This window comes from Carcharodon carcharias, chromosome 14 (assembly GCF_017639515.1).
Source record: "Carcharodon carcharias isolate sCarCar2 chromosome 14, sCarCar2.pri, whole genome shotgun sequence".
In the NCBI taxonomy this organism is placed as follows: Eukaryota; Metazoa; Chordata; class Chondrichthyes; order Lamniformes; family Lamnidae; genus Carcharodon; species Carcharodon carcharias.
In genome coordinates, this window is record NC_054480.1 from 16,929,713 (window position 1) to 16,942,870 (window position 13,158).

Sequence of the window (13,158 nt, forward strand, 5' to 3'; positions counted from 1 at the left end):
TGCATTATGGAATGTTGCCAAGTCGCAGTACTGAGAGAGAGAGAGAGAGAGAGGGGGCTGGTATTGAACTCGGGCCCCTTAGCATATCTGTGTCTCCTACAGGTACACGGCACACATAGAGAAGATTGATTATGAAGAGGGAAAGGTGCTGATTCATTTCAAACGCTGGAATCACCGATACGACGAATGGTTCAGCTGGGACAGCGTGTACTTACGGCCTTTAGAGAGGCCACTTCTGCGGAAGGAAGGGGCAAAGCTGGACGAGCCAACTGTGGTGAGGATGTTACTTGGAGCAGGTCAAACCTTTCAAACGTTTTAACGGGAAAGTCGTGATTTTCGCCAGATGCGGAGGAAATTCTCAGCCTCCCTCTAGCTGGGCTACAGTTCCAGCACAGAGCAGGAACTGAACACACCTTGGCGCAGCCCGTAAGGAGGCCGTTCAGCCCCTCTGGCCTATGCTGGCTCTTTGACAGAGCTGTCCATCTAATCCCACTCCCCTGCTCTCTTGCAGTAGCTGTGCAATTTTGTTTTAATGTTAAGCACTTATTGAGTTCCCTTTTGCGAGTTATTATTAAATCTGCTTCCAGTACACTTTGAGACAGTGCGTTTCAGATCATGGCAACTCACTGTGTTTAAAAAAAAGAATAGCTTTGCTGATTTTTCCCTGGACTTAGACACTGATTCATGTTTAATTAGAGATGGCAAGGCGTTGAATAATGTATTTTTCCTTTCTTTTAAAAAAAAAAGTGTTTTCCCCAAACTTAAAATTACATTTTATTGTTGAAGTATGGGAGGGCTACTTGGTGGGTTTATTTTCAAGAGCTTTCAGTGAGACAGCTTATATAGAATAATTCAAATTGAAATATGAAAGCACAAATGGGCACAAAAGATGGTGTTTTTGGGGCTAGAATTCTATTGCCTCTCTGTATTGTACTATTGTAAGCACTTTGAAGATTTCCTTTCTTTCATGCTTGCAGAAATAGGGAACATTTAATTTCTTTCTGTTGGAAGAGCTGTAATTGATGAGGTTTCAAATTCACAACATCTCAAGGTTAACTTTGTGTTTAATTTGCCTCATAGCCTCATTCGTGCCTGTCTCTGCAGCCTCTGTCAGCCTCGCGGCTCCCTCCCTCCCATCACGATCCCCGAAATGTCTGTTTCTCTGACCCTGGTCTATTGTACAATACTCGAACCCCTCCCCACTGCCGCAGCCCCCACACTCTCCTTCACCTGGCCGCTGATGACCGTGCCTCCAACCCCCCCTGGACCCCACACTCTGAAATCCCGTCCTGCCCTTTCATCCTCAACTCGTGAGGCCCCCCCCATTGGAGCCCATGTCTCTGAATGAGCTTTGGGGCACCCATGGGCTGTATATGACGGCTGCACCAGGGACCCCCCCCCCCCCCCCCCCCCCCCCCCCCGTAACCCCATAGAAACAAAGTCAGCGGGAAGCTAACTCACTCCACACCAGCCCGCCCCGCAGCCATAATGTGCTGCGGACAGACAAAATTGTCTGTCAGATGGGGACTGCTGCCCCCTCAGCTCCAGCAGTGCCAAGATCTCATTAGTGGGGCTCTGCCCGGACTGCAACCAGCCCCATGAAGAAGGCCCAATGGATCGCAGAGTGAGATAAGTCTGGGGTATAGGGCGAGGGAGGGTTTGGCCAGTTTAGGTAAGGGTTGGGGGTGGTGGGGTTTTGGTGAGCGCAGGCGGGGGTAGGAAGAAAGTGGGGCGGTACTGTCTTAAGGGGGCTGCCCATGATGCCCAAATGGCATCCCCTGAAAATAGTTACCCCCATCCCCCCAACCACCCACCCACCTCCAGCCCTTTTAAAAACTTGTTTAAAAATTCGGCTTGCCCACTCCTGCCCGATTGCCCACGCCAACCATGTTATGGCATGGACAGTGTATTATCGGAGTCGATGGGCTTGTTAACAAGCTGAATTGACCCTTGATTATTTATATATTGGGGAGGGGGGGTTGGGGGCAGACTACTGATTTCAGCGCCCGCTCACCTACCATGTTATGGGGGAGGTGAGCTTGGGAGTGGGTGGAAAGGTGGGTGGGGTGGGCACCTGCCCCATTTTACATGCCCCCCCCCCCCCCCCACCAAACAACCTGCTGAAAACATGCCTAATAATCTACACGTTTGGCACATTTTCATTGATTACCCCTCCAAATTTTTTGGGGGGGGGCGGTTTTGCACCTTGAGTTATGTTGAACTCTAGGCACAGAAATGGTCCATTCAGCCCATCTGGACTTTGCGGGCAATCATGCTCCTCCACCAGTCTCCTCTCGTTCTATCAGCTACCGCTTTAAAGAATTCTGAAACGGGCTGCGCAAAACCCATTTTGGCACCTGTCACAGAAGCCCTCTCTTAGTGGTTGACTGTTGACCAGTATGGGTCAGAAGTTCCAAGGAGTGGTGATCACAGTCGGACTGCCGCCCGCCCCCCCAACCCCCTGTTGGCTCACGCTGGAATGCCACTGCACCTTTTTGCGCCCGATTCCGACTCGGGCCTCCTCGGAAAAGCTCAGTCCAGCTGCTCAGGAATTCTCTCGGTGCAGTGTAGTAGAGTCGGAGGAAAGGAAGCCCCGCCCCAAGTGGGTGTTGGGGGAAAGGGGTAGGGGGTCAGCACTATCGTTATCCAAGAGTTAGAAGCGGTTTTAGTTCTTCTGACTTTTCCTGGGTAACTATTCTGCTAAGAGAGTTGGAGCAATCCAAAGTTTCCAATTTAAATTGGATCGTCCACCGTGCAGGGTAATTGCCCATTGGAAGTTTGAACTTCCCGGGCAATTCCTGTGCAGACCTTGCATGGGGACTTCTTGGGAAGTGGGGGGGTGGTGGGCGGTGGGGGGTCGCCCAGTGCATCTTCTGGGGGCACCTCCTGGCTACGACCCCCTGGAGATTGGAAGTTGTGGGCCTATTTCACACTGTACAGTGGTGATCGACTTCTTTGCTGGCTCCCGTTGAAGGGTAATGTAACATATATGAAATTCTTGCATTGGTTATGCTGCCAAATGTCATACAATCCCGTCGAAATAGATGGACAATGTTTTAGTGGTCATTCCTGCTTTTATTTCTCTACAAGATGGAGGTGTTGGCTATATCAACAATACCACAACTCTGGCTGTTCTTGCTTGCGCCATAGATGGCAATATATCCTCTCTCAACCTTTCAGAACCAACATTGCTGTGTCAACCAATGAATTAGACCGGTGGTGGTTTGGGGGAGGGACCTATGGCAGGTCTTGGTCTATTTTACAGCAAACAAAGTCTGTTGATCAACAAGCAGCCCCCTATTTAAACAGTGCACTACAGCGACATCTCCCGATTAAAAGCAGGATTATTTCTCCAGTAAAATGCAGTGAGTGGAGGATAGTTGCATGCAAATTGTGTGTGTGTGTGTGTAACATCAATCCCAGTCACTTATGGCAGTGCGGTCTGCAGTAGCGATTGGCAGGAGAATTAACCCAATCATTTTCATTCTGGCTGGAAGTAGTAGTACCATTGTATGTAACCAACAAACACAGGTCTCGAGGCCAAGCAGTGCCTTAGCAAAATTTCTGTTTAAAAGCAGCGAACTAGTCGGGTATGTATTAGTGTAGGACTGTAGACATGAAAACCTGCATGAAAGTGCATCCCATATACTAGTGTTTTTTTTTTACGTAGAATTTAGTACACAAGCTGCTGATTGTACATTGCAGAAGAGAAACATTTTGTTGAAGCTTTTCGTCTTGCACTCATCAGGACTATTGCAAGGATACCAATGTCAGGGGAATCAACAACTTTATGCTGTATGAAAAGAAAGTGCTGATTGGTTGGCCCTGTTCTCTGCAGACAGAAAGAACATGTACACACTTTGCACCTGTTTCAACTAAACAAAACAAGTGATAGCCATTTGCTGGTTCATTCCTCAGGGCAATGCTTTGACCAATCAGAGTCAAGCTGCCTGGTTGAAAATGCCAAACAATGCTTGGCCGTTAACTGTCAGTCACTGTTAATTGGTGCATTCTCCATGGCACTGCCTCTACCAGAGTCCACTTGCCAACCAGTCAGCACTCTCTTCTCATACCGTATAATGTTGTTGCTTCCCCTGACGTTGGTATTCTTGCGATTGTTCTGTGAGCATGAGACACAAAGCTTCAGCAGCACTGAAGTTCTGAACTGCCAAACGGCTACTCATTGTAGGTACGTTGGCATTAGATGGAAACTCCTGTTAACCTTTTATTATACCTTGTTGCCTTTGATATTTAGGAGTTCCGTCCTGGTGAGCAAGTGTTGGCCTGCTGGTCTGACTGTCGCTTCTACCCAGCGAAGGTTGTTTCGGTCAACAAGGATGGTAAGTGAGTTGAGTGTGGTCACTCAGTGGTGGGTTTGCAGCTTACCAAGACCAGACTTGAGATTTTTTTTTTTTGGAGGCGCACTGCTTTGAAAATGCAATCTCTGCTTTTTGAAAGCAACCTGTCGGGGTGGGGAGGATAAGGGGTGAGAGAGAGGGGAGAATGTAAAGTGGGGGGGAGGGAGAGAGTAGAGGAGGTAGAGAGTGGGAAAAGTGAGAGAGAAGGGAGGAAACATGAGAGACAGAGTGTACATGTGTATAAGATCATTAACTTTAACCCAGCATTCAGTTGCTGCAAATTGTGCTGTGCTTTTCAGACGAACTGCATAAATATTCATTAATAATTAAACCATGTTGGATCTCTATAGATCATTTGAGCTTTGGATACTATTCTCTTGTTTGGAGTAAACTTAGTATGGTGTTCCATGAAGCAGTAAGACGTTGGCCACAGAGAGATGTCCTGGACGTCAGGCAGGCGGCATCTACTTGCACTCAGCCTGAGAAAGTCCTCGGAGCTGAATGCTACACTGTAGGGCGAACATTGCTGCATTCTGCACTGAGTTGCTGCACATATCAAAGACACGGTGCAAGCTGTCCTACAGGAGAGAGAACTTTGTTAAGTCCAACATGAGAGACAGTGGCATAGTGGTAATATCACTGGACTAGTAACCTAGAGGCCCAGGCTAAGGCTCTGGGCACACAGATTCAAATCCCACTGTAGCAGCTAGTTAATTAACAAAATCTGGAATTTGAAAACTAGCCTTAGTAATGGTGACCAGGATTGTTGTAAAAACCTATCTGATTCACTAATGGTCGGTGAGGGGAGGAAATCGGCCATCCTTACCTGATCTGGCCTACATGTGACTCCAGACCAACAGCAGTGTGGTTGACTCTTAAACGCCCTCTGAAATGGCCTAGCCAGCCACTCAGTTCAAGGGCAATTACTGGAAAAGAGACTGATGCGCCATGATTGGCCAACAGCTCCATGCATCATGCAGTTACCAGGATGGCAAGAAGGTGAAAAATACAGACTGCTGTTTTCTTCATCCAGCAGTTCCTCTGTTCCCAAGTTGCACAATGGATTGCCCAAGATTGAGAAGTCAATGTGTTGAAGAATCCTAAGAAAACAAGCTTGTACCTCCATAATACAGTGCAGCGTGTCAATGCACCAACATGCTGTGTCTGCTTTTTTACTTTCTTTCATGGGGTGTGGGCGTCGCTGGCAAGGCCAGCAAATAATCTCTTTTCAAGTAGCCAACAACAGGAGATGAGGAAGCACCAAAGCCACTTGCCTCCCAACTGCCAGCACAATACACTTACCACAGCTTGTGTTTCCCAATTACTCATGTACTGCATCCCAGAAACATTTTCTGAGGTTTGCCCAAATGTCAATGAAGTCCCTCAGGAATTGGACTTGGGATCTTCCCATTCAGTTGCGCAGAGGGAGGTCCGCTTTCCAGCTAAGCCATTGGAAAGTCAACAAGTGAGCAGATGCAAAGAGCTTTACCAGAATAATCAGAAGGAAGACATTTGGGCTGTCCTTGTAACCGTCTTATAATGCCGAGGTATTGGGCTTTTCACCCCCCCACCCACCCCGTAACCTCAAGGCAGATGGCTTTTGGAGGGCAATTAGAGGTGGGCAACAAATCCTGGCCTTGCCAGCGATGCCCAAATCCCATGAAAGAATAAAGAAAGAAAGCAGACACAGAATGGGAGCTGACTGGCTCAGCATGTTGGTGTATTGACACGCTGCACTGCATTATGGAGGCACAAGCATGTTTCTCAGGATTCCTCAACACGTTGACTTTTCAGTCTCGGGCAGACGCAGAAATAAACCTGACATGTGATATGCAGACCTGGATCTCACCCATTCTTACTGCAGTGGCGGTGCCTTTAGCAGGGTAAAATTACAGCCTTAGACTCTCTGCCAACTGCCTACTAGCCTGCCCGACAGCCACTGCTCTTCACTTTGCTTTTTTCTCCTTTGCGATCTCAAATTTTCTCCCTTCCCCTTTGGTGAAGTTGCACCCCACCCACTCTCCCACTCGCCCAAATTGCCCTTTTCCCATGGGGGCCTGGATGGTGCTCATCATCCTGCTGTCTAGTCATGGAACACATTCTAGTGGAGGCAGAACCTGCCCTTGCCTGATGGACTTCAGCCACGCACACGCTCCTAGTAAAGGGTTATTCTATAGTGAGTGGGGAATACTAGCTGCTTTTTGCCGTTGCCTTCCTTATCGCAGGACCAGTTCTAGTACTCATTATTCCTGTTTCCTTGGAGGGGAATCTGCTGACTTGGCAGCAGAGGTCAGCGATTAAACTTGGGACTTTCTCGGCCTGTATGGCTCAGATTGAGGGTTTACCTCTGAACCATTGGGTCAGGGTAGACTTCAACTTCTCTTACTGCTCACTGAACACTGGTGCCTGTTGGAACAACGCGGGCGAGAGGGTAACAAAGGTTATTGGTTCAACCGAAGGACACAGTATTGGAGGAGAAGACGTCAAACAATTCAGGATGTGGTGTACATGTGCACTGAGTTGCTAATAGAACAACAGGTTTATTATCTCCAGAAGATATATGCACAGTGCTATTCTCTTCACAGGGTGAAGAGATTCCCCCTTTCTTATCTATAGCTAAGCATTTTTATGTATGCAACCTGCTTCTAGTTTGCAAGTCTTTGGTTGTTTCCATTGAAATATTGAGGGTCCTAGATAAGCCATGCCTCTGATCTGCACCTCTATCTTTCAGGCTCTGTGGATTTGTAATTTATTTCCTGCTGTGAGGATTTTTTTATCTTCTCAGCCTAGGTCAGTAAAGGGCAAAGGCTCCCTTCTCCCTCCTTCGTACCTCCTATGTAAAGTATGTGTAATCTTTCGTAGGATCTAGGTCAAATTATTGAAGCGTGTGGAACTTGTTCCCCATGCAAAGCTGATGGCTGCATGAGTAATTCTCCGTAGAGTTCAGTGAGCCTCTGTTTAATGAGACCAGATAGGGGAGGTGATGGTGTAGTGGTATTGTCACTGGACTAGTAATCCAGAGACCCAGGGTTCGAATCCCACCAAGGCAGATGGTGAAATTTAAATTTAGTTCTAAAAAAAAAAATCTGGAATTAAAAGCCTAATGAAACCATTGTCGATTGTTATAAAAACCCTCCTGGTTTAGGGAAGGAAATTTGTCATCCTTACCTGGTCTGGTCTATATGTGACTAAATGGCCGAGCAGGCCAGTTAGGGATGGACAATAAATGCTGGCCTAGCCCCCCCATCCCATGAATGGATAAAAAAACACATGCTCCATTAACATCAAGGAAAGAAACTCATGCAATGAGTACCTCACATATCCCTCAATTGTTGAGGTGTGCAGCGTGCATGGTCATTATTCATTCACGACATGTGGGCAACCTTTGAGAAGGTGGTGGTGAGTTACTTTCTTAAACCACTGCAGTCTGTCTTGTGCAGGTAGGCAGTTCGGCATTTTGAACCCAACGACATTGAAGGATGCTTTGAATATTGAAATCCCTTCCTCGTCTGAAATTAGCTGCTAGTTATATATAGTTATAAAAAAACAACACAGCCACACTCGGTCTGTAGTTTTAATGATAGTATTCCATGGGGCTTCCTTTCCCTTTGCTCCCCTCCCCAACCCCCTCCACCCACCCCACAGCCTATCACCTCCCTCACAGCCACAGTCTGTAGCTGGTGTATGCTTTCAAATGATACCTAGTCATCACTGCAGAGGCATGATAGTGAATTGACCAGCAATTTGAAGGCACGCGCTAACAGAACGTGAGTTCAAAACCTGCCCTGGTAGTGTAAGAATTTAAATTCAAAATTTTTAACCAAATCTGGAAATTTAAGAAAAAAACTGGTGTCAATAAAAGGTGATTTTGAAGCTGTTGGATTGTTGTGGTTCACCATTTCCCCACAGAGAAGGAGACTCTGTGTCTCTCTTGTTGGTGACTCCAATCCCACACCAACCAAGCGGTTGACTCTTCGCTTCACTAAGCCACTTCAAAGGGTAGTTAAGTGGTAGCCATAGTGGTAATGTTACTGGACTAGTAATCCAGAAGCCCAGACCTTGAGTTCAAATCCCACCTTAGTAGATGGGGCAATTTAAATTAAATCAATTAATAAACCTGGAATAAAAAGCTAGTCTCAGCAATAACCATCATAAAATCAGATTGTCATAAAAGCCCATCTGGTTCACTAATGCTCTTCAGTGGAGGAAATCCTTACCCTGCCACCCTTACCCTTTCTGGCCTAAATCTGATTCCTTACCCACAGCAATGTGGTTGACTCTCAATTGCCCTTTGAAATGGCCGAGCAAGTCACTCAGCGAGGGAAGTTATGGATGGGTAACAAATATTGACCTTGCCAGCAACACTCACATCCCAATTGTTATGACACAATAATTGGTAAAGCTGAGTTATTTAAAAATCCCAGAGGGAAACTTTAAACAACTGTCATAACCAATATTTTCATTTGGTATGCTTGAGATGCAACTCTGAATTCAGGCATAAAGCCTACAGCTCTGGAGAGGTTTTTATATCAGATTACATGAGACATTTATTAATTTACACAAGTTAAACATGTACACATGGCTACAAATTACTACTATCATAACTTTTAACAAATTCCCAAACTAATCTCTACGAAGGCAACACCAACCTATAGACTTTAAGCAGACACCAGGCAAAGCATTTTCACCTTACCAATTCAAAATGAGGTTTCTTTCGCTTTGGTCCCTGTGCAGACAGTTGTAGGCTTACAGCTGCTTTGATGCCTATGCTATGCACAAACAAAGCTGCTGTCTGTTATACCCAGCACATCTCTTTGAATAAAAAAAAAATGTATCAAATTCAGGGAAAATAGGGAGGGACAGTAAATACTGGGTTTGCCAATGGCACCCACAACCTGAGAATGTTTGTTTATTTTTAAAAATTCTACGAAAATGAGTGAGATTTAGGCAGGTGACATGAGAGATTGACCCACAGAGGGGAATGGTCTTTGATGGTCGCCTTGTGACATTGCGATACTGAGACTGGCTGTGTGCCTTCTGTGTTTTAGCTTCTTATACAGTGGAATTCTATGATGGAGTCGTTCAAACTGTGAAGAAAATCCATGTCAAATCTGTTCCAAAGAGCTCCAGGGAGAAGGTAAGACTCAAAATCTTCTGCCTATGTAATAACAGTCACCACAACCCAATAAAATTCACTGCGTGAATCACATTACAGAGGAACATAAGGAGCAGGAATAGGCCATTCAGTAAGGTCAAGGCTGATCTACTGCATCAACTGCACACTCCCACACCATCCCGATATCCATCGATTCTCTTATTGCCAAGAATCTGTCGATGTCGGCCTTTAATATGCTCATCAGCTGAACATCCACAGTCTTCTGGGGTCAAGAATTACAGATTCTCAAAACCTCAGTGAAGAAATTCCTCCTCAGCTCAGCCCTAAATAGCTGACACCCGTGAGATTACAATCCCTGGTTTTAGACACTGCAACCAGAGGGAACAGCCTCTCAGCATCTCCCTTAGCAAACCCTCTCAGGAGCTTGTGTTTCAATGAGATCACCTCTCATTTTTCTGAACTGCAGAGATTATAGGCCCATTCTACTCAAGTGTCTCCTTGTAGGACAGCCCTTTTTATCCCAAGAATCAGTTTAGGGAACCTTCATTGCACACCCTCCAAGGCAAGTATATCCTTCCTTTGGTAAGGAGACCAAAACAGAACTTTGAGATATTCTGACAATATATAAACATAGCTGTGTTATTATTAATGAGACCCATCACAAACCCTTTGTGCAGTCTGTTTGGGGAATTAACTGGTGTGGTGCTGCACATGGCCAAGGATACCTCAATTTTTCTGTCCTTTTGATGAGGAAGAAGCAGTAGACCAGAATTCTAATCATCGTTGTCTAAATTGATTAAAGGCTTCGGTGAGGGTGGATAGAGGAAAACTATTTCCTCTGGTCCGGAGAGTCCAGAGCTTAAAAGTAGAGTGAAATTGGGAAGCACTTGCTCACACAAAATGTATTGAAAATCTGGGACTCTTTTCTCCTCGCTAATGACTGGATATTGGGTGGATTGAAATTTTCCAGACTTGAGGCCGATGGTTTTTTATTAGTTAAGAAGGTATCTGTGGATGTGGAACATAGGAGGGTAAATGGAGTTGAGGAACAAATTAGCAATGATCTAATAGAATGGCGGAACAGGTTGGAGGACTGAATGGTTGTTCTTATATTCATACGAATCCATGGCCATCAAATTTTCCCAACTGACTGATTGTTCTCATTAATAAATGATGTACAAATACTTTGCCACTATGGCACTGACAGTATGACAACTAATACCGTAATTTTGGAAGGCTGTACATTTTTGCAGTCATTTGGATAGCACATCAAAAAGTGATTGGCAGTCACAGTGATCAATTCTTTAGAATTTTTTTGTGAAAAATCTGTATTTTGAAGTTGATCAGTGCAAGTTTTACCTGTGCGTAGGTGCTTTGAGGAATTATTTGATTTGTTTGTTGAGCAAGGAGTGCAAATGCTCGGACAGCATCATCAGGGAGAGATGGTAAATGGACATCAGGCACACACGAACTAGGAGCAGGAATAGGCCACTCGGCCCCTCGAGCCTACTCGGCCATTCAATAAGATCATGGCCGACCTGATTGTGGCCTCAACTCCACTTGTCTGCCCCCTCGTAACCCCTAAGCCCCTTGTTGATCAAAAATCTATCGAACTTGGCCTTCAATATACTCAATGACCCAGCTTCCACTGGAGAAGAGAATTCCACAGCCTAACAACCCTCCGAGAGAATAAATTTCTCCTCCTATCTGTCTTAAATGGAAGACCCCTAGTTTTTAAAATGCGCCCCCTAATCCTAGACCCTCTCAAGTCCCCTCAGGATCACCAATAAGATCACCTCTTATTCTTCTAAATTCCAGTGGCTATAAGCCCAACCTGCTGAACCTTTCCTCTTAAGATAACCCGTTCATCCCAGGAATCAGTTGAATGAAGCATCTCTAATCTGCTTCTAATGCCATTTAACTTTCCTAAGTAAGGAGACCAAGACTGTACACGGTATTCCTGATGTGGTCTCACTAAGACCCTGTACAGCTGCAGTGAAACTTCGCTACTATTATACTCAATTTCCCTTGCAATTAATACCAACATCCCATTTGCTTTCCTACTCACTTGTTGTACCTGCTTACCAACTTTTTGTGATTCATGTACCAGATATTCAGGCATCTCCTTTGAGGAAGGGGCAACAATCGAGAGTAGTACACTGTAGAAGGAAGCCATCTGACCCAGCGAGCCTGCGCTGGCTCTTAAGAGTGACAAACAAACCATTTAATCCCACTCCCGTGCACTTTCCCCACATTCCTGCAATTTTTTCTCCCAAGTAATTTATCCAATTTCCTTTTGAAGGTTACGATTGAATCTGTGTCCACTGCCCTATCAGGCAGTGCATCCCAAATCCTAATCACTCATGCGCTAGAAAGTCCTTCCACGTGTCGTTTGATTCTTTTGCCAATCATCATCAATATTTGCCCTCTCGTCACCAACCCTCCAGCCACTGGCAACAGTTTCTCTTTACTTATTCTATCTTAACCCTTCACGATTTAAAACACCTCTGTTAAACGGAGCAAATTGGCTATGAAGCAGGTTGTCTACCTGTCTGACCTGATTCTTTTTTTGACTGTGTGTGTGTGTGTATGTGTATGGTGGCTGGGGGGGGGTGGGTGTGTGTAAGGGTGAGTAAAATGGGAAAATAAAATCTGTAAAAGAGGGAGCTATCAGATGATGTCTTCCAGCAGTCAAAGTGCCGGCACTTTAGCATCATTAGTTTCAACCTGAATCTTATTATCCGGTGATGATATGTTCCAGTGCCCAAGCCGCGGTTGTTCTGCTATTGACTCTCTGTATTTAGGGCATCTGAGCCAAAGATTATTTCGTTTACAGAATGCGGCAAGTGGGAGGAATAAAGAAAATGGTTCCAGCAGCGCCAGGCGAAGGGAGAGATTGCGCGAGAGGACCTCCTCATCCCTCATCGATGAGCAAGTTAGGGAGAACAAGATTGTGGAGAAGAAGGAGGAAGAGGCAAAGCCAGTGCAGCAGGAAGTGGAGCAAAAGACTTTGCATGAAGCCTCCCAGGAACAGGCCACGCAACTGAAGAGTTCGCCGGAGACGTCGCCGCAGAAGAGCTCACCAACTTCCAGTGAATTGGGCAAACCCGAGGAGAAAAGGAAACGTGGGCGACCCCCGTCTGTAGGACTTGCAGGTGAGGTGCAGCGTGTACTGAGCTATTGAGAGTTTGAATTGGGCAGCCAATTTAAAGCCCAACTGAGAGGCAGGTGGAGCCTTAATTTAACGTCTCATTCAAAAGGTGGCACCTCCAACAGCGCAGCAGTCCCTCAGCACTGCATGAGAGTGCCCGCCTACGTTTTGCGCTCAGGTCTCTAGCAGGATTTGAACCCGCAACCTCCTGACCTGGGTAAGAGGCAAGGCTGACAAATGGTGACAAATTAGCCAAGTGTTTCAATGGCAAAGCGCATTGCAGAACAGCTCAACACGTGTTCATTTCCTCTGATTATCTACAAGGAGCATTACCACAGTAGCTGCACTTTAAAAGTACTTCACTGGCTGCACAGCACTTTGGGATGTGCTGAGGTCGTGAAGGGTGCTCTATAAGAAAATTCTTCGCTTTCAAATCTCAGCTGCATCATCAAGGAAAGTTGCAAAGTGAGGGACAACACTATACTGGTGCACTGCATTGGCAAGGAAACTTGGAGCTAGTTACCTGCCTTCCC

At 45.8% G+C, this 13,158-nt stretch overlaps 1 protein-coding gene across 6 annotated transcripts in view; it reads left to right on the top strand.

The window, feature by feature from the left end:
- LOC121287397 (PHD finger protein 20-like) overlaps positions 1-13,158 on the top strand; it is an 85,619-nt gene that overhangs the window by 41,441 nt on the left and 31,020 nt on the right. For all 6 annotated transcript variants that reach the window (XM_041205236.1, XM_041205235.1, XM_041205238.1 and 3 more), the window contains 4 exons: positions 103-274; positions 4,256-4,340; positions 9,407-9,495; positions 12,311-12,629. In XM_041205236.1, coding sequence (XP_041061170.1) covers positions 103-274; positions 4,256-4,340; positions 9,407-9,495; positions 12,311-12,629 — 665 coding nt within the window. The remainder of the gene's footprint in view (positions 1-102; positions 275-4,255; positions 4,341-9,406; positions 9,496-12,310; positions 12,630-13,158) is intronic.